At 44.0% G+C, this 20,482-nt stretch overlaps 1 protein-coding gene across 3 annotated transcripts in view; it reads right to left on the reverse strand.

The window, feature by feature from the left end:
* Positions 1–926: 926 nt before the first annotated feature.
* Positions 927–20,482, reverse strand: part of LOC106573269 (UPF0606 protein KIAA1549) — an 87,478-nt gene continuing 67,922 nt past the window's right edge. For 2 of the 3 annotated variants that reach the window (XM_082962579.1, XM_045697018.2), the window contains exons 12-21: positions 19,741–19,967; positions 18,543–18,685; positions 16,989–17,209; positions 16,101–16,336; positions 15,384–15,522; positions 14,729–15,049; positions 11,683–11,735; positions 8,514–8,659; positions 7,973–8,121; positions 927–5,696 (exon numbers count right to left, since the gene is read on the reverse strand). In XM_082962579.1, coding sequence (XP_082818705.1) covers positions 5,457–5,696; positions 7,973–8,121; positions 8,514–8,659; positions 11,683–11,735; positions 14,729–15,049; positions 15,384–15,522; positions 16,101–16,336; positions 16,989–17,209; positions 18,543–18,685; positions 19,741–19,967 — 1,875 coding nt within the window. In that variant the 3' untranslated portion in view covers positions 927–5,456. The remainder of the gene's footprint in view (positions 5,697–7,972; positions 8,122–8,513; positions 8,660–11,682; positions 11,736–14,728; positions 15,050–15,383; positions 15,523–16,100; positions 16,337–16,988; positions 17,210–18,542; positions 18,686–19,740; positions 19,968–20,482) is intronic. The other variant, XM_082962580.1, reaches the window with a different exon arrangement.

The following is a 20,482-nucleotide window of genomic DNA, read 5'->3' on the forward strand; positions in this document are numbered from 1 at the left end:
TTTTTCCACCTACATTGTTTATCACTATGGTTGAAAATGACATTATGATGCCTGAAGGTTACAGTTCCTTATGCTCTTTCAACCATTCATACAAAACCCATTCTCATCACTTCCTCATTGTTGCCATGGTCTAAAATATTTAATGGTCTACTCATCCTCTATTGTTCCTGCAAGCAAGGGTGGAGGCCGAGCACATCACTAATTCCCATCAGACCAACTCCCTGAATGCACTACTCCTTGAAGTTTGCAGTGTGTGTACGTAACTGCATTTAAACATTGGGATATCGCTTTTCAACAGTGAAACTTCAAAAACTGCTGGATGAGAACATTGTGTACATTCTCAAGTGTCTGTGGTAAATGATGCCACACACACACACACACACACACACACACACACACACACACACACACACACACACACACACACACACACACACACACACACACACACACACACACACACACACACACACACACACACACACACACACACACACACACACACACGCTCACCTGTCTCGCAAGAGCGATGACATCACCTGCAACAGAGGAGCATTCTCTTTGATTAGAACTGAACAAAGCTCACCACATGGTCTTTTGTTATGAGATGGCACCACACTGTGGTTGAATCTGGTACTTCTCATCTTCACACTATTGCAGTAGCCTATGAAAAACACTTTGATGGACCTCCCCTAGGAGGAAACAGCACCGCAAAAAAAACTGTAATAACAAATAATCTACATACAGAGAAATGGTGTGCTCGGCAAAATAAATAATGATCATTTTACAAACTACTTTCAGGGGACAGAAAATGACAACAATAAGCAGATATGTGAGAATGCAATATGTTTTGCTCCCTAATCATTGTTGCATGTAAGACACATGGCGTTAGAATACAGTATGAAATAACTTAGGACACATGTAACTTAGGTTTCATCGGTTTTTTAAAAGCTATCGTTTTTTCCGGAACAGCATGGCCAACACAAATGGAAAACAAACCACACACAGCCTTACATGAATGACACATGCAACTCAACAAATAAACACGTAAAATATAGTTGGGCCAGCCAACATAAAGTATGACCTTCACAATACAACAAGACACAACAGCCAAACATAAAGGGGGGGAAAAAAACATGAATGACATCTGAGGTGCAGTGGGGTTACAATACCAGCAGGTGGAGGCATAGAGTACAGGACAGTACAGTATAGTACAGTGTTGTGACCGAAGCCAATCACACCAAATCAGGTAACTCAGTCCAACTGCATGGGTGTATATCTTCGACTACAGCCAGAAACAGTGTTAAATAAACACTGGGCTTATTTGACGACGACATACTGTAGCATCACCTGCTAAGACCAATAGAACCATTGTTGAGAGAAAATCCTTTTAACAACCTTCAAACTACAGTAGTTCAAAAAATGCCATACAGTACTGTACTATGATCCCATAGAGTCAGTGCTTGTTGGAGTGAACAGAGCCTGGTTAAGACTATCTGAAAGACAGCCAGGCAGGCAGGCAGGCAGGCAGGCAGGTAGTGTGAGACAGGATGGTAGACATTAGTGTGAGACCATCAAAGGGAGGGCGGATCCGTAAGGCACATGTTGGAAACGTTCGTTCAACATCTATTCCATGTTGGTTCAACCTAATTTCATTGAAATGACGTGGAAACAATGTTGATTCAACCAGTGTGTGCTCAGTGGGATAGTGAGTAGTGTGTGTCTGCTGTACATTACAGTAGCTGGTGCAGCTTGGTTCCAGATTTTCTCTGTTTGTTTTTGTGTTATGGCGTTAACCTGTGGGACAATGTTCAACACTGGTACATTATTACTTTGCCCAAGTCAGTGAATAAATGTTTGTTTTCTTTCAACCCCGCAACCAAAATCAATACTTTCTCTTTTATTTCATTTAAATAAAATATCACTTCAATCCCCACAGCATAGCAATGTGTGGAGAGTTTGTCGAAAATGCTATCGAACAAAATTAAATAAAAACAATATTGAACAAAGACACATCGAGGAGGAACAAAAAACATGAGGCAAGGTCATTCAAGAATAAAAATGACATCAAATACACAAAACATCTTACGCTGACAGGTTAACTGTGAACAGTAAACGTTGAACAATTACAATACAGTACATGAGTTTCAGATTCCTTTCAAACTCTGAAAATGCGGTGGGAAAAGAACAGCGTTAAACATTTCAATACTGCATTGAAAAAGGAGGAAATGAAATATGAATACCCCTAGACTGACAGTGTATGACCACTGGCCCTGTTTCTCAGCAGGGAAAAGACAGCATTTCCTTTAGCAATACAATGCTTCATTGACCTGACCTTATGAATCTTTCATTGAATGACCCTATGAATCTCTCAACTACATTTTAGTTGGTGTGGCCTGAAGGATATTCACTGTGAAAAGCCAAGGTGCACCCAGTAATCTGCATACAGTGCATTGAATAGATAAGAATGCGTGGTCGAATCTATCCACTTCATAAAATAGAGAAGACACCGCAATTCCCTAGTACAGTCCTGTCAATCATTTTGATTTAGGCCTGCCGGTCAGAAAACATTATAAAATGCTACAAATGAATTCATAAATTAATGATTATACATATTTGGTCCTGTGCACTCAATAAATGACCTTAGAATTATTCATATATATAGAAAAACTATAATACTGTGGTCCTACTGTATATACTGAACAAAAATATAAACGCAACATGTAAAGTGTTGGCCCCATGTTTCATGAGCTGAAATGAAATATTTCCATACGCACTAAAAGCGGATTTCTGTAAAATGTTGAGCACAAATTAGTTTACATCCCTGTTAGTGAGCATTTCTCCTTTGCCAAGATAATCCCTCCATCTGACAGGTGTGGCATATCAAGTAGCTGATTAAACAGCGCCTTGTGCTGGGGACAATAAAAGGCCACTGTAAAATGTGTGTTTTGTCACAACACAATGCCACAGATGTCTCAAGTTTTGAGGGAGCGTGCAATTGGCATGCTGACTGTAGGAATGTCCACCAGAGCTGTTGCCAGAGAATTGAATGTTCATTTCTCTACCATAAGCTGCCTCCACTGAAGTTTTAGAGAATTTGGCAGTACGTCAAACCAGCCTCACAACAGCAGACCACGTGTAACCACGCCAGCCCAGGACCTCCACATCCGGCTTCTTTCACCAGCGGGATCATCTGTGACCAGCCACCCTGACAGCTGATGAAACTTTGGGTTTGCAAAACCAAAGAATTTCCACACAAACTGTCAAACGTCTCAGGGAAGCTCATCAGCCTGCTTGTCATCCTCACCAGGGTCTTGACCTGACTGCAGGTCGGTGTCGTTAACGACTTCAGTGAGCAAATGCTCACCTTCGATGACCACTTTCACGCTGGAGAAGTGTGCTCTTTAAGGCTGAATCCCGCTTTCAACTGTACCAGGCAGACAGCAGACAGCGTGTATGGCGTCGTGTGTGTGCGGTTTGCTGATGTCAACGTTGTGAACAGAATGCCCCATGGTGGCGGTGGGGTTATGGTATGGCCAGGCATAAGCTTCGGACAACGAACACAATTGCATTTTATCGATGGCAATTTGAATGCACAGAGATCCTGAGGCCCATTGTCATGTCATTCATCCGTCGTCATCACCTCGGTTCAGCATGATAATGCACGGCCCCATGTCGTAAGGATCTGTACACAATTCATGGAAGCTGTACATGTCCCAGTTCTTCCATGGCCTGTATACTCACCAGACATGTCATGCATTGAGCATGTTTGGGATGCTCTGGATTGACGTGTCCGACAGTTTCTTCAAGTTACAGCCAATATCCAGAAACTTTGCCCAGCCATTAAAGAGGAGTGGGACAACATTCCAAAGGCCACAATCAACAGCCTGATCAACTCTATGTGAAGATGTGGTGGCAAATGGTAAATCACACCAGATACTGATTGGTTTTCTGATCCACGCCCCTACCTTTTTTTTAAGGTATCTGTGACCAACAGATGCATATCTGTATTTCCAGTCATTTGAAATCCATAGATTAGGGCCTAATGAATTTATTTCAATTGACTGATTTCCTTTATATGAACTGTAACTCAGTAAAATCTTTGAAATTGTTGCATGTTGCGTTTATATTTTTGTTCAGCGTAGTTTACCATACATTGGTATTTAAAGAGTCTTAATACGGTAGCATCATCAGTAACCTGGATATATCAGGATAAACATGTGGACATTGTGCTGAAGCAACATAAAATCTAAACAAGGCTCATTTAGAGTGGGGCGAGTTACAAACTAAACCTAGCAGTGCTCTATCATTCAATATCTCTGGTTCCACTACTGCATTGGTAAACTTATGCATGGGAGTTGCTGCAGTATGATTATTGCAGGTCTATGTCTGTCTGTTTCTAGCGTGGTCTGCTCTGAACTCTGATTTTAGCTGTACAGTAGATTGAGACAGTTGAACTCCCTCACGCTGTCATAACACAAAGGCATTGTGTGGCTCGTGGCGGAAAACAATGTAATCCTGCACCTGGGGCGTGTTTTGACAGATTTGCGCATATCAATATCATGACGGAAAAACACAAAGCGTACAAAGAAGCACCAAAGGAAGATGGAGGAGAAGTAAGAAGCTCTTCAAAAACCAAATAAATACCTCATGGTAATGGTAAGATGCCTTATTGTTAAAGGTAACATGGGTATCAATGTTTTGAGCCTAAATGACAGATGTCCTACTGGTAGAGAAATTCCACTGTAGTGTAAAATGTTGTTAGGATGTCAAGGCAGGATGAGAGAGAGAGAATCAAACCACATTGCTTATTATCGTCACATAGAGAGTCTAGAATGCTGTTTAAAAAGAAAGAAAGCAACAACACCTCAAATAAAAAACTGGGCTAGGATCAGCGGTCATGGCCAGGCTTTGGCAGAGATACCTTGGCCAACGCTGGAGAGCAGGGGACCATTCACCTTCTCCTTCTAACCACTAGGGTCACTTGGTCCAGTATACTGTATGCTATAGGACAGTCTGGGTTAAGAAAGCCAGAGGCTAAGATCCAGAGCCTAGAGAACAGTTCATTCATATAATATATAAACAACCTCCTCATTCTACCCAGCCCAGCAGATAGGTGCATTGAAATGTGTGGTTTTCCAGGGTCAGCCATTTTAGTACGGCGCCCCTGGAGCAAATTAGGGTTAAGTGCCTTGCTCAAGGGCACATCGGCAGATTTTTCACCTTGTTGGCTCGGGTTTTCGAACCTGCAACCTTTCGGTTACTGGCCCAATGCTCTAGCCGCTAGGCTACCTGCCGCCCCAAGACAGTACGGTCTTGTCTTTCTCCTCCTGTACAACGGAACTTCCATGGGAAGCAGTGCTAGGTTAGAGCAGGCAGGCAGGGGCAGTGGTATGACTGGTGGATGTAGTATTAGAGGTTAAGGTTCAGTGAGGACCAGAGGAGGCCATCTGTGATCAGCTGTGGTAGCTGGGCACGGCTTGCTGTTTCTGGGAGAGGCGCAGCAGCTCCTCCCTGATTGCCTTGATGAGGGAAGCAGAGGAGTGGTTGGGGGGAGAGGAGGACTCCTCTGGAGGGTAGCCGAATCCGGTTGTGTGTGTGTCCAGGTGGCCCAGGGGGGATGAGGGCTCCCTTAGTGCACTTCTACTAGGCATCTGGAACATAGAGGAGGAGTAGTCAGGGTAGCCCAGAAGAACCTGACGCAAACAAGGAAGGAGGGAAAGGAGGAAAAAGAGAAGAGAAAGAAGTTTTAGGAGAAAAGAGGAAAGTGTGTGTTTTTACTTTGCTTATTTCACTACAGGGAACGTTCATCTCTACAGATTGACAGCTGGGAGGTAAAATAACTACAGATGCAGGATCTTAATTTGCACCAGTTTGCTACAGCAGGAAAATTATCCTGCAGCAACAGGAAATGTGAAATATTATCTAGATTATAATTCATGGACCTTTGTGACCCGTTTCAGGAAACTAGACGTTTGTCGCAAGTCATGACTTCACAGGAGAGTCATTTTAGCATTAAAAAAAAATCTAAATGGAACATGTGAACTTTGATGTGCCTTAATAACAAACTTGTATGCCATCTGTAAATATGAATACAATTGTTAAATTACGAGCCTAGTTGGTTAAGCCACAGAAAAAGTCAGCAACCTTCCCACTAGCCATGATTGGCTGAGATAATGAGTGGGCTGGACATGCCGAGACAGAAGTTCGGATTGGTCTGCCATTCCGAATTTTGGTCAGTCTGTGTTGGTAATCCTGGAACGCGGCTTTAAAAAAAGAATGTGTCATGTAGTGGAGCATAAACGTTGCTCTGCACTTTCTGGAGGATCGAGTTTTGAAATCAGTGAAATTAGAGTATGATATCTAAAGAAATGGAGAAAACACCTGTCTCCAGATTACATCAACAAACTAAGGGCAACCGTGGCATATCATCCGTGACAGGGAGATGCGTCCATCATGCATGATGATGTATATGGGTAAGATAGTCTAGCTTCCTACATTTTCAGATATTATACATTTCTAATTTTGACATAAAGTGGTTTCATTTCAAGCTAAAGTGTACTGTTAGCTAGCTAGCTAACATTAGCCGGCTCTCCCTAGCTAATGTTACGTGTATGACGTTATTATTCGTATCCCAGAACTGTTTTCTTTGCTACTTAGAGCCTAATGTTAGCTAGCTAACATTGAACCTGGTTGGTTAGCTCCCAGCAGATTCATGCAGGGTAGTAACGACATGATTTAGCACTATGCTCATTGTTGTTTAACTAGCTAATGTTAGCTGGCTGGCTCGTTAGCTAAAGTTACGTGACGTGTGTGATCTTACACGTTGTTTTCCGAGCTAGGTTCATTGTTTACCTAGTTAGCTAGCTACATGTTTTAAGCTAAAGTGTACTGTTAGCTAGCTAGCTAGCTAGCTAGCTAGCTAATGTTAGCTGGCTGGCTCCCTAGCTAACATTACGTGTATGACGTTATTATTCGTATCCCAGAGCCATTTGCTTTGCTAGTTAGAGCCTAATGTTAGCTAGCTAACATGGAACCTGATTGGTTAGCTCCCAGCAGATTCATGCAGGGTAGTAACGACATGATTTGGCATTATGTTCATTGTTGTTTAACTAGCTAACATTAGCTGGCTGGCTCGTTAGCTAACATTACGTGACGTGTGTGATCTTACGGCTAGGTTCATTCTTGACCTAACTAGCTAGCTACATGTCTTACGCTAAAGTGTACAACACCCGTTGAATATGGCCAGTGTCAGTAAACGTCTGCAAAAAAGTATCATGAAATTGTTGCCAGCAGAGCTGGTTAGGCTGTTTTCATGTTATCCAGAGGTAAACAAATCATCGGCCAGAGCGCCAAGTGTGCGCTCTGAACGCTCCGAGAGCAAAACAAGATGGGTGAGGCTAAAGCTTAAGAGGGTGTGAGCGATGCTGAATGGGTGTAGACAAAGAAGAGCTCTTCACTAGATACCAAAACATTTTCTCAAAAGTGAGTTTACAAGTTTATCAAATTTCAAAGCAGAATTACTTTCCCATTTTGGAGCTCTGAGTCTCTATTTTTATCCAATGTAAAAAAACACAATTTCAAATTGTGCAACATAAGACCGAATCCAGGTGGTGAGTCACATTTTACGTTGGGGTTGATACATTCTTTGTCTGACATTTCAAAGTGAAAATTACAAACTACAGAAGCCTTTTTAAACCTCAAATACACTACATGTTTTCCTTTTCCTGGGTTGCAGGCAAGTTCTCCTGCAACAGGGTGATCAAATTAAGAACCTACATCTGTACAGTGAACCAACATCCATAACTACAGAACTCAAACTGATATGCAGCCACATAAAGTCTAGAAGAACAAGAGCATGCCATTGTACAGTATATTTGGAGATCTAGAGAGGCTAGCTGGAGGAGGAAAGGATTAAAAGCGGAGGTACAGTAAGTCTCATAAGGCGGTGTGAAGTCAGAGCAGGACTCACAGGGTCTCTGGTGGGTCTGAAGTCATCATCAGCGTACGGTCCCCACCCTGAACCTCCAGTCTGACCTGGAGGGGCCCTACCCCCCGCCGGGTACCCCCCGTTGATCCGGCTCCCAAGACCCATCTGGGTCAGGTGATGGAGCTGGGCACCTACAAACAGATGCACGTACACACACGAGCACACACAAAAACATACATATCAACCCTCAGGCATATCTGACATTTAATCCTCACTGGCCTGTAATACACTTTGATGCAGTTCCTTAACATGCACGCTCTGTGCAGCAGCAGCACTCCATAAGACAGAGTCCATTTATATTAGTGTAACTCTCACAGCACACAAGACACAGACTCTTTTAAGACTCTTTAATAATTCAATAGAGACCAGGCTGTTTGAGGCTGACAGGCTCATGGGAGAGAGTTGAGTAGTCTGGGTTAGACACACATACATCCAGTGACTGTTGAGCTGTGTGTGTGTGTGTGTGTGTGTGTGTGTGTGTGTGTGTGTGTGTGTGTGTGTGTGTGTGTGTGTGTGTGTGTACCTGTGGTGCCCCCTACTGGTCGTGGCCTGGCTGAGAAGGGGAGGTCTTCAGTGTACAGGCCCCTGGTGGAATAGTGGCTGTCTGGGGGGAGCTGCTCAACGTGTCCTGGGTCACCTGGTGGCAGGTAGCTGGAGCCCTGGCCCTGTCTGAAATACAGTACAAATGTCAAATAGAGGTCCTATTGTATAACGTCATAGCTTCTATGATGTGCATCAGCTGCAGACGTCGGTCATTGTTTCAGTGTGTGTGTGTCTACATCTGTGTGTGTGTGTGTGTAAATCAAAAGAAGATCAACCAAAGCAATCGCCATCATGTCTGTCTTTTATTGGGCAGTTAGGAGACTGGATCAATTAAACCAGTGGATCTCAACTCCGGTCCTCGAGTACCCCCAATAGTACCCCCGGACAAGCACAGCAGATTCTACTTGTCAACTCATCATCAAGCCCTTGACAAGTTGAATCAGGTGTTTTTGTCTGGGGCTACAACAAAAATGTGTTCTGTTGGGGTTACTCGAGGACCGGAGTTGGGACATACTGCATTAAACTACTAAAATAAAGATGAACTAAATCATGTATGAGGCCCAATTCCCTGCCCTCCGCATGGACACACGCAAGGGAAAACATCCCCCCACTAAAGATCTGGGAATATGAGACCATAGATTCAATGTATGGCTCAATGTAGCCTACAGCATGTATGGGTCAATGTAGCCTACCGTATGTATGGCTCAATGTAGCCTACCGTATGTATGGCTCAATGTAGCCTACCGTATGTATGGGTCAATGTAGCCTACCGTATGTATGGGTCAATGTAGCCTACAGTATGTATGGCTCAATGTAGCCTACAATCGTGGAGGAAAACATAAGAAAAATTAAAATGCTCTTCCTATCTTCTCAGAGTTAGTTAGCTACACATACTATTACATTATATCACATACAGTTGAAGTCGAAAGTTTACATACACTTAGGTTGGAGTCATTAAAACTCGTTTTTCAACCACTCCACAAATGTCTTGTTAACAAACTATAGTTTTGGAAAGTCGGTTAGGACATCTATGTGCATGACACAAGTAATTTTTCTAACAATTGTTTACAGACAGATTATTTCACTTATAATTCACTGTATCACAACTCCAGTGGGTCAGCAGTTTATATAACCTTTGTGCTCGCATCGGCGAATTCAAAGTCAAATTGCGCTGCTTTCATGTGTCCTGTTTACAGAGCAGAGGAGCTTTTGTTTTTTTAAAAGTGTGACAATGAATACATGTAGGCTTATTACTGCAACATTTGAGCAGTAGCCTAGGCTGGCTACTCAAATACGAGACATTGCACCATACAGCAATGCTGCATTTAACCCCACCGGTGACATGTTCTAAGTTTAAATGTTACAACCTAGCTGTGTTTTTGTTGTTTGGAGTTATTAAATACTTTTTGATTAGAGTCGCAGCATATTATGCACATCTGCAAGCACAGCAACATAGGCTGGACAAATACTGTTTTTCTCTTGCTTTGTTTTAATGTTAAAATGCTATATACAGCATCTTATGTACAGTTGAAGTCGGAAGTTTACATACACTTAGGTTGGAGTCATTAAAACTTGTTTTTCAACCACTGCACAAATTTCTTGTTAACAAACTATAATTTTGGCAAGTTGGTTAGGACATCTACTTTGTACATGACACAAGTAATTTAAACAGCTTGGAAAATTCCAGAAAATTATATCATGGCTTTAGAAGCTTTGATAGGCTAATTTACTTAATTTGAGTCATTTGGAGGTGTATCTGTGGATGTATTTCAAGGCCTACCTTCAAACTCAGTGCCTCTTTGCTTGACATCATGGGGAAATCAAAAGAAATCAGCCAAGACCTCAGAAAAAAAATGGTAACCTCCACAAGTCTGGTTCATCCTTGGGAGCAATTTCCAAATGCCTGAAGGTACCACGTTTATCTGTACAAACAATAGTACGCAGGTATAAACACCATGGGACCACGCAGGCGTCATACCGCTCAGGATGGAGACGTGTTCTGTCTCCTAGAGATGAACGTTCTTTGGTGCGAAAAGTGCAAATCAATCCCAGAACAACAGCAAAGGACCATGTGAAGATGCTGGAGGAAACAGGTACAAATGTATCTATATCTACAGTAAAATGAGTCCTATATTGACATAACCTGAAAGGCTGCTCAGCAAGGAAGAAGCCATTGCTCCAAAACCGCCATAAAAAAAGCCAGACTACAGTTTGCAACTGCACATGGGGACAAAGATAGTACTTTTTGGAGAAATGTCCTCTGTTCTGATGAAACAAAAATAGAACTGTTTGGCCATAATGACCATTGTTATGTTTGGAGGAAAAAGGGGGAGGCTTGCAAGCCGAAGAACACCATCCCAACTGTGAAGCACGGGGGTGGCAGCATCATGTTGTGGGGGTGCTTTGCTGCAGGAGGGACCAGTGCACTTCACAAAATAGATGGCATCATGAGGATGGGAAATTATGTGGATATATTGAAGCAACATCTCAAGACATCAGTCAGGAAGTTAAAGCTTGGTGGCAAATGGGTCTTCCAAATGGACAATGACCCCAAGCATACTTCCAAAGTTGTGGCAAAAAGGCTTAAGGACAACAAAGTCAAGGTATTAGAGTGGCCAGCACAAAGCCCTGACCTCAATCCTATAGAAAACTTGTGGGCAGAACTGAAAAAGTGTGTGCGAGCAAGGAGGCCTACAAACCTGACTCAGTTGCACCAGCTCTGTCAGGAGGAACGGGCCAAACTTCACCCAACTTATTGTGGGAAGCTTGTGGAAGGCTACCCGAAAAGTTTGACCCAAGTTAAACAATTTAAAGGCAATGCTACCAAATACTATTTTGAGTGTATGTAAACTTCTGACCCACTGGGAATGTGATGAAAGAAATAAAAGCTGAAATAAATAATTCTCTCTAATATTGTTCTGACATTTCACATTCTTAAAATAAAGTGGTGATCCTAACTGACCTAAGACGGACTTTTTACTAGGATTAAATGTCAGGAATTGTGAAAAACTGAGTTTAAATGTATTTGGCTAAATTGTATGTAAACTTCTGACTTCAAATCAAATCAAATCAAATTTATTTTTATATAGCCCTTCGTACATCAGCTGACTTCAACTGTATGTACTGTATCTCTGTGGTTAGCTACTCACCGCTGTAGTAAGCCTTGGACTGAAGGAGGGGACATTCCTAACTCAGCGTATCTCTGAGGAGAGAGACATGTTGTCAGGACAAAGACACAGGCACTGGGATGGATAAGAGAGAGACGGGCATTTTGTCAGGACAAAGACACACAGACACTGGGATGGACAAGTAAAGACTACAGGGACCTCACTGAAGCGTGCAGATCATGTACAATCAAAATCGATATCACCCAATAACACAGTATATATCCAGATAAAGCACTTTACACATTAAAACCTCTATGGGCTAGGTGGGACGCTTGCATATAATGTCACCAAAACCCAGAAGACAGCTAAATGCAGCACTCACCTTTGATGATCTTCATCAGATGACAACCCTAGGACATTATGTTATACAATACATGCATGTTTTGTTCAATCAAGTTCATATTTATATCAAAAACCAGCTTTTTACATTAGCATGTGACGTTCAGAACTAGCATACCCCCCGCAAACTTCCGGGGAATTCGCTAACATTTTACTAAATTACTCACGATAAACGTTCACAAAAAGCATAACAATTATTTTAAGAATTATAGATACAGACCTCCTCTATGCACTCGATATGTCCGATTTTAAAATAGCTTTTTGGTGAAAGCACATTTTGCAATATTCTAAGTACATAGCCCAGGCATCACGGGCTCGCTATTTAGACACCCGGCAAGTTTAGCACTCACCATAATCATATTTACTATTATAAAAGTTTGATTACCTTTTGTTGTCTTCGTCAGAATGCACACCCAGGACTGCTACTTCAATAACAAATGTTGGTTTGGTCCAAAATAATCCATTGTTATATCCGAATAGCGGCGTTTTGTTCGTGCGTTCCAGACACTATCCGAAATAGTAAAGAAGTGTCGCGCGCATGGCGCAATTCGTGACAATAAAATTCTAAATATTCCATTACCGTACTTCGAAGCATGTCAACCGCTGTTTAAAATCAATTTTTACGCAATTTTTCTCGTAGAAAAGCGATAATATTCCGACAGGGAATCTCCTTTTCGGCAAACAGAGGAAAAAATCCCAAAGGCGGGGGCGGTCGGGTCACGCGCATAAGCCCAGTGTCCCTTGATCGGCCACTTGAGAAAGGCGATAATGTGTTTCAGCCTGGGGCTGGAATGACGACATTCTGTTTTTTCCCGGGCTCTGAGCGCCTATGGACGACGTGGGAAGTGTCACGTTAGAGCAGAGATCCTTAGTAAATGATAGAGATGGAAAAGAAGTTCAAGAAATGGTCAGACAGGCCACTTCCTGTAAAGGAATCTCTCAGGTTTTGACCTGCCATTTGAGTTCTGTTATACTCACAGACACCATTCAAACAGTTGTAGAAAATTTAGGGTGTTTTCTATCCATATGTAATAAGTATATGCATATTCTAGTTACTGGGTAGGAGTGGTAACCAGATTAAATCGGGTATGTTTTTTATCCAGCCGTGTCAATACTGCCCCCTAGCCCTAACAGGTTAATTAAAAGGCTGGAGCATAATATTGCTATTTCTGTTGATTGAATGTTACATTACGCCATGATAGATTTTGGCTGAGAGTCCAACATCGTACAGCAGACTAAGCTTTGGTGTTTTGCAGGGAGAAATGGAGAAATAGCCTATGGGCTTCTCTGGTTTCAGCTGGATGTTGTTCTCCTGCTCTAACAGTGACCTTTCAGAGCACATTAATGCACTGAACCAGAACAAGCATGGAGAATGGCTTTTATGAGAGCACAGATGAATTTAGAGCTCTCTACACCTGAGGTAGGCAACTGTCTTTATTGGGCTGGTTTTAGACAACAGAGCTATTACTCTGCTAAGACGTCTGTATGAATTTAAAATGACTGGGAGTGAACTTTATACAACTAAATAGGAAAGGTCAAAGAAAATGTTCATATAGAAAGCTGAAGAGACTAACCTTTATTTGCTCTTATCAAATATATTCTGTAACTTATTAAAGTCTGCTCTTGCCTCAAATGCCTTAAAATAAACTTTGAACAGCAGAAGGTTTTATATTTAAGAAAGGAATGCAGTGTACATTTAAAGCACTGGCATATCCACTATTATTACATTATACATATAGTGTTGAATCTGAACTGGAAACTCCCTAATATATATATATAATTCATGATCAACAGCTCCTTCCTCACATTTGAATGTATATTATATTGTAAATCTTCCTAGTGTAATCAGTGTAATTGGAACACACGCTATAGCAGTAATCTCATATAACCACACATAACACAATGCACTATCTTATCGTTTAATTAATTAGCATGGTACTGCCTTGAGGGCAATTACGAACTAGTCCTTTTTATTTTTTTAAGCACAGTCAAAGGGTTGCTGCATTGCACGTTAAACAGAGGACTGTACTGTAGTGTAGATGACAAGTGTTTTGTTGCGCCTTATGGCAAACAACCATACCAAACCACCAGCAGCCTTACGTCTCAAAAGGTTGGGCTGTGCAGCTCTCATGTCCTAAGACTTAGGAGTTTGTTAGGAACATATGCACAGTAGTTGCAGTATTACTGAGCAGGCTTATGGCTCGTGCAATGTACTGTAGTAGCGTACAGCTGCATGAAGGTCTTATGTGCTGTAGTAATGTAGAGTTGAGTGGGGCCACGGGGGTGGGTGGGCGAGACAGACGGAGACTTCCTTCACTGATTGGTAACTAAGAAGATCTAATTAAACCGGAACATGTTGTAAATACAGTGTGTCTGTGCGGAGCGTCAAACTGACATTGAAAACCTGAGAGTGGCGAGGTAAAGGAGGAAAAACACTGAGCATAAAGAGTCTTATCGTGACGTATGTAACAGTTATCCATATTACATTAGGAAAACGGTGCACTGCTACACCTCACGCTTACGAAAGCTGGTGAAATCCCCCCAAAAACCTCGAACTTACGAGAAACCCTTCGGTGTCAATTGCAACTCGTCTGTAGCAGGACAAGGACCAAGCAGGAGAGCTGTCAGTAGGCCCTAGAGGTGTTAGTGAATCAATAGAGCTGTGGAGGGGGAGGCCATACAGACTCACCGAGGAGAAGGGGCTGAGTGCTGGGTAAGACGAGCCCCAGGGGCGGGTTCCACCGCGGGGTGGGGGGCTGGAGCTGGGGAGGTTGGAGTTGACACCAGTTAGGGTGAGGCCGGCCGTGCTGCCCTGGGAGGTGGGGGAGACCAGGGCAAAGGCATCGTCCAGCAGAGAGTGCATCTGCTGCCGGGCCTCCTCGATGGAGGGCTGGGGGGGCATGTAGGGGGGCGGGGGAGGGGCATGCCCCGGAGGGGGCGAGTTTGGGCCCAGGAAGACGTCGTCGTTGGGGGAGGGGGTCCCGGACTCTGGGGCCTGGTCAGGGTCCGACTGGGAACAATAAGAGACTAGATTTGACTAATGTAAAGAAGAGAGGAGAAAGATGGTCATTAGCCAAAGCCATTATACACATCATGACTAATCTTCATTCAGATCAGTTTGGAGTTGGAAAAAATATATATATAAAGAAAACTGTTTTTACATTTAAAAAACAAATGTGATTCTGTTATATGTTTTGGAACAACGCCAAAAGGAACAGAAATGTTTTCTGTACGTTACATCTGGACCCAGACCAAGAAGACATTCCTCTCCGTTGACAACATAAAAGCACCCTTTAACTCTCTATAGTGTGTGTGTATACAATATGCTCCACAGGTATACCCACCACATAGGCCACGTTGTTGACCCCAGGGTATTTCCTGTAGGTGCCGTCGCTGTCGTTGGAGATGAGGCGGTCCTTGTCTGCGTCCGTCAGGCTGCCGTTCAGCTGGTGCTTCTTCTTCTGCTTGGGAGAACGCCTCCCCCTGCCATTGAGAGAGATGTCAATACAGAGAAGCAGTACATACAGTATTATGGAAGGGCAAACAAACATCGACAAACACACTGAAATGGCACCTTATTCCCTACAGTTAACTATTTTTTGACCAGTTGGTCTAAAAATGGCACTAATCCTTATATAGTGCACTACTGTTCAGCTGCACTCAAAAGTAGTGCACTATATAGGGAATAGGGAGCCATTTCCGACGCAGAGACAGAATCAAAGTGTTTAGGCCTGGACTCTTATCTACTGGTCGTTTGGAATGGAACGGAGGCCCGGCAATCTGAATAGACATCAAACGTGAGGTTTTTTTATTCAACGGAGATATCTTTATCTTTCTCCCTAAAATGTTAGCAAACTGAAGGTTTGGAATGTTCTCTGTCAGTCATCAGTGAAGAAAAGCTGGATGACATTCTCTTGAGAAAAAGTTCTGAATCGCGGTATCTTTTATAATGAGAAACATACAGACATACCGCAGTTCCCTCAGGTACATTTACTGCACAACCACGCATGCACACCCCTCACTGTGTACACCCTACCCCTCCCAAACCCCAAATAACTGACCTCTTTTTAGGCTCCATGAACAGCGAGGGCATGTGGATGTCGGGGTCCAGGATCTTGTCGATCTGCATCTGGGCCTTGTGGTAGATGCGGTCCTGGTCCTTAGGGTCAGTGGTCAGACCGTTGTCCACCAGGTCGTCCATGGCAGGGAAGTCATAGTGACCCTTTCTCTTGGCCCGCAGACGGATCTTGTTCCGGTGGTGCTCGATCTCAGACTTGTGCCTCAACGCCACCTGGGTCTTAATAACAACAGCCAGACATGACTGCAGTGACTCACTAGGCCAGATGCAGCTTTACTATATGTACTGCATACTTCATTTGACCTTGATTTATACAGGTGAGTCTGACTGAGGATGACATCTCTTTTGTCTGTACACTCTTAAGAGAAAAAGGTGCTTTCTGGAAGCTCAAAGGGTTCTTCGGCTGTCCTACGTCAAACTCACTCCAAGCAGGGCCATGTGTCTGCTCCTCCCTTGTACACTAATTAGTAAGGAACTCCCCTCACCTGGTCGTCTAGGTCTTCATTGAAAGACCTAGACGGCCCTCCGTGGAATGTGTTTGACACCCCTGCCATTGGAGAACCCTTTGAATAAGCCTTTTTGGTTCCAGAAAGAACCCTTTTGGGTTCCAGGTAGAACCCTTTTTTGGTTCCAGGTAGAACCCTTTTGGGTTCCATGAACATGGAACCAAAAAGGGTTCTCCTACAGGGACAGCCGAAGAACCCTTTTGGATGTCCAGACAGTGGAGAGACTAGAGAAGATCAGAGACACTCACATTAGAATCTACTGTTCATACATGCTCCCCATGTAAGGTAATGAATGACATTACTGTAACCTGCATAAATGTGTCTGAGGAAGGGTGTTAGTGGGTCCTAGAGGTTCAGCGTCTCACCTCCTTGTTGAAGATGTTGTGTGTTTCTTGCCCACTGCCATTGATACCGTTGACAGTGGCGCCGTGGCGCCGGGCTGGGAAGGCCATGGGCTGCATGGCGATCAGCTGGATCTTATTGGACAAGCGCCGGCTGTCGTCGGCCGAGCGGGACATGCGGTCCACATGCTCGAAGATGGAGGCCGACGACAGCTGCTCGTCATGGCCGTTCATGGGTGGAGGACCTGAGGGGGACCAGGGAGGAAGACTAAGGTCAACATCACAGCCAGGCAAATTTGTGATAGAACTTACAGGTGTCATTCAACTATTTTCACCACCAGGGGGCAGATCCTTTGAAATAGATTCACTGAACAGTGTACCTACTTTTAACATGATCAAGGTATGTTTTTATATGTATTCCAATGTAAGATAATAATACTGTTTTTGTTTTGTTGGGAGCTACAACAAGAAAAAGGCATGATCGTGGCAAAGCTAATGTTAAAACTACTGTTGTTCAACAACATTCATTGCTCCCCATCTCTGACATCTGAATAGTGGTGATTGATGAGAAGCACGACACAAAGCAACCACGACACAACGGACATCACGTCACGGTCGCACAGACAGCAGCTACAGGTCCCAAAAGCCTCATGTCTACTTCAACACCGAGAGAAGTTGAACTGACAGAAAGCAAAACTCTTACCAATTCTATTCTTCCCTGAAAGCCAAAACAGACACGACAGAGAAAGTGAAGTCACGGGAAAACAACAGACAGAAAGATTCAAGTTAACCAGATGACAAGGTCGTTCTGTTTAAAACATATCCATATAGGCTAAAGTCTCTCCCATTTCTAAAGGACTACGTCAGCGGTAGACCCAGAGCATTTAGAGAAAATACTGGAGGAGTCGGACATCGCTCTGCACTACATCATTACTGGTGTGTATACACTACTCTGAGTGCTATGTCAGGTCTTTGACCATCCACCATCCAGCAGAGGGTCATTTAGAAGAAGAAATTCCAGTGCTGATAACGTCCTGTCTCCTGGCCTCAGCCAAGCCTATTTAGACTGTGGAGAGAAGCGAAGGAGCCTCTGTTTAGCATGTTGAGTAGCAGCCCTGAGAGGTAGTGTGTGTGTGTGGTGTGTGTGTGTGTGTGTGTGTGTGTGTGTGTGCAAGAGGAAGGGCTTTGAGGTCGTAATGCTGGAGCCATTCCTCTGTGGTGAGTCAGGTTCAGTCTGTGCCTGGCTGGCGTTGTCTCGGTCTCTGTCTGCACAGTGTACACACCCAGTAACCAGGCCAGAGTGGCACTACACAGGCCTTTCAACAGACTGTCAGACATACTACCTACCTCACTTTCACGCCAACTCAGTCTCTCCCCCTTCTCTTGCTCTCTGTCCCTCTCTCTCCCTCTCTGTCCCTCTCTGTCCCTCTCTGTCTCTCTGTCCCTCCTTCACTCCTGGTCTGTCTATCAGTTGCTTGTTTCTCTTCCTCCAAGTATCTATTTCCCTTGTTTTTCTTCTCTCTCTCTCTGCTCCCCTGCCCCACCTCCTCTTCTCTCTGTGTTGCCATGGACACTTGCCATTTAAAACATTGATGGGGATCTTGCGGGCCTGCTTGCTGTCGTTTGGCATGGCGATAGCTCTCAGGTTCTCCTCGGCTGACTCCCTCTCACGATCACTGGACCCAGCGCTCACCATGGAGTCCCCGTCCGATGGAGAGATCCTGTCCCCGGAAAGCCACACACAAACTTGTCATGTTCGTACAAACACGCGAGCACGCACACACACAAACATGCTTACACATGTATACACAATTCCAAAGCTCTATATACTATATAGAATGAAAACAACAGTGCTTTGAATAGTCGTTTTTAATTAATCAATTCCAAGGGGAAATACGTTTGTAATGGCTTTTTCTCAAAAGAAAAAAGCTTTTTGTCATAATCTATCACTAGGACTTTTCCCATTGACAGTATAATTAAGTTCCTATCCAACTTGGTAGAACAGCTCTCCAGAGTCAAGGACATGTCAATATCAATCCTCTCTTTCAAATCATTACCGCTCTAATCCCCTCCATTAGTGACAATGTGACAGCAAACCATCCCAGTCATCACCGGATTCAGAGTGCTGACTGCCACTCCTGCATTCAAGCCTAAATCATCTGCTATTAGCTGAAGCAATTAGCGAGGAGAAATGATCTTTCAGTGAGAGCGACCATTCTCCCTTCTCATGAGAATAGACCATCACGTATTGACACCATTGATTTAGCTGTGATGGTTCGGCAGTGGAGAGGCCAGCGATAGGCTACTCCCCAAACTGCTAACCCTGCTGTGTGGGTCACGGGACAGAAAATGAACTGAGCTGTCCACAGTAGGTCAGAAAGGAAGTATATGTCACTGCTTTTACATTTTCTACCAGGATTATGTATCATAATATTTCATTTGTAAAGCGCAGTTCCCACGCTCAATGTGCATAAGGTAGAAACCAAAAACACAAAACAAAGCTCAGCAACAATACATCAAAAAGTAGAAAAAACAATCACAATATATCAAACCATTACCTACTAATGCATTTCTATAGAGGAAACCCCTTTAACAAAATACATCAAATGTCTAGTGTACTGTATTAATAATTGATTAAGACGGGCTGTTGTGAATGGAACATCTTTCAAAACCTGTCTACTGGAATCTCCCTGCTGAGGTGAATGAGGCAGAGCTGCACAGCCAGCCAGCCAGCCAGCCACACACACACACACACAGTGGGGGGGGGGCTACTGACCTTCCTCGTCTGCGTGCGCTGCGGGATGCCTTGGTGGAGGAGACGGAGGTCCCCTTTGACTTAGGGGTGGGGACCTCGCCGTTCTCCGATGCGGCTTCCTTGGCGCTGAGGTTGGGCAAGGGAGGGCCGGGGGCACCAGCCTCCTGGATTACCATGATGTCATCCTTACTGTGCTGGCCCAGGTGCAGCTTGGCAAAGTCAAAGCCCTTCACACTGGGAGCCTGGAGCTGAGAAGGAGGAGGATAGAGGACACACAGAGGAGGAAGGGATGGAGGAATGGCGAGACAGAGGAGGAAGAGAGAGGGAGAGAGAGAGAGCGGAGGGAGAAAGAGATAAACAGAGGGCGGAGGGAGAGAGGAGGGGGATAAAAGAGAGGAGAGAGGAACAGGAGGATATATAACAACAGGGAAAATGGAGAGATTGAGAGTGGGGGTGAGAGGGAGAATAAAAACAATCACAGTCATCGATTTGCCAGCTGCTTTCAGATTCGAGGGAAGGTGTCATCAGACAGATATACGACCGCAGCGGGAGGGAGGACAGACAGACAGACAGACAGAAGTAGGCCAGGCAGGCTGCCTTTCCCCTCAGGAGAGAGAGAAGCGAGCGAGCGAAGCGACAGAGAGATGGAGGGGTAGTGAATTGTGAGTGACTGGGGCTGACTGAGTGATGGAGAGAGCGCAGGGAGAGTCCGACAGGCATGAATGAATTAAAAGCAGAGGGAGAGTAAAGTGGGGTAAACACA

The sequence above is a fragment of the Salmo salar genome, chromosome 16, assembly GCF_965601325.2.
Source record: "Salmo salar chromosome 16, fSalSal1, whole genome shotgun sequence".
In the NCBI taxonomy this organism is placed as follows: Eukaryota; Metazoa; Chordata; class Actinopteri; order Salmoniformes; family Salmonidae; genus Salmo; species Salmo salar.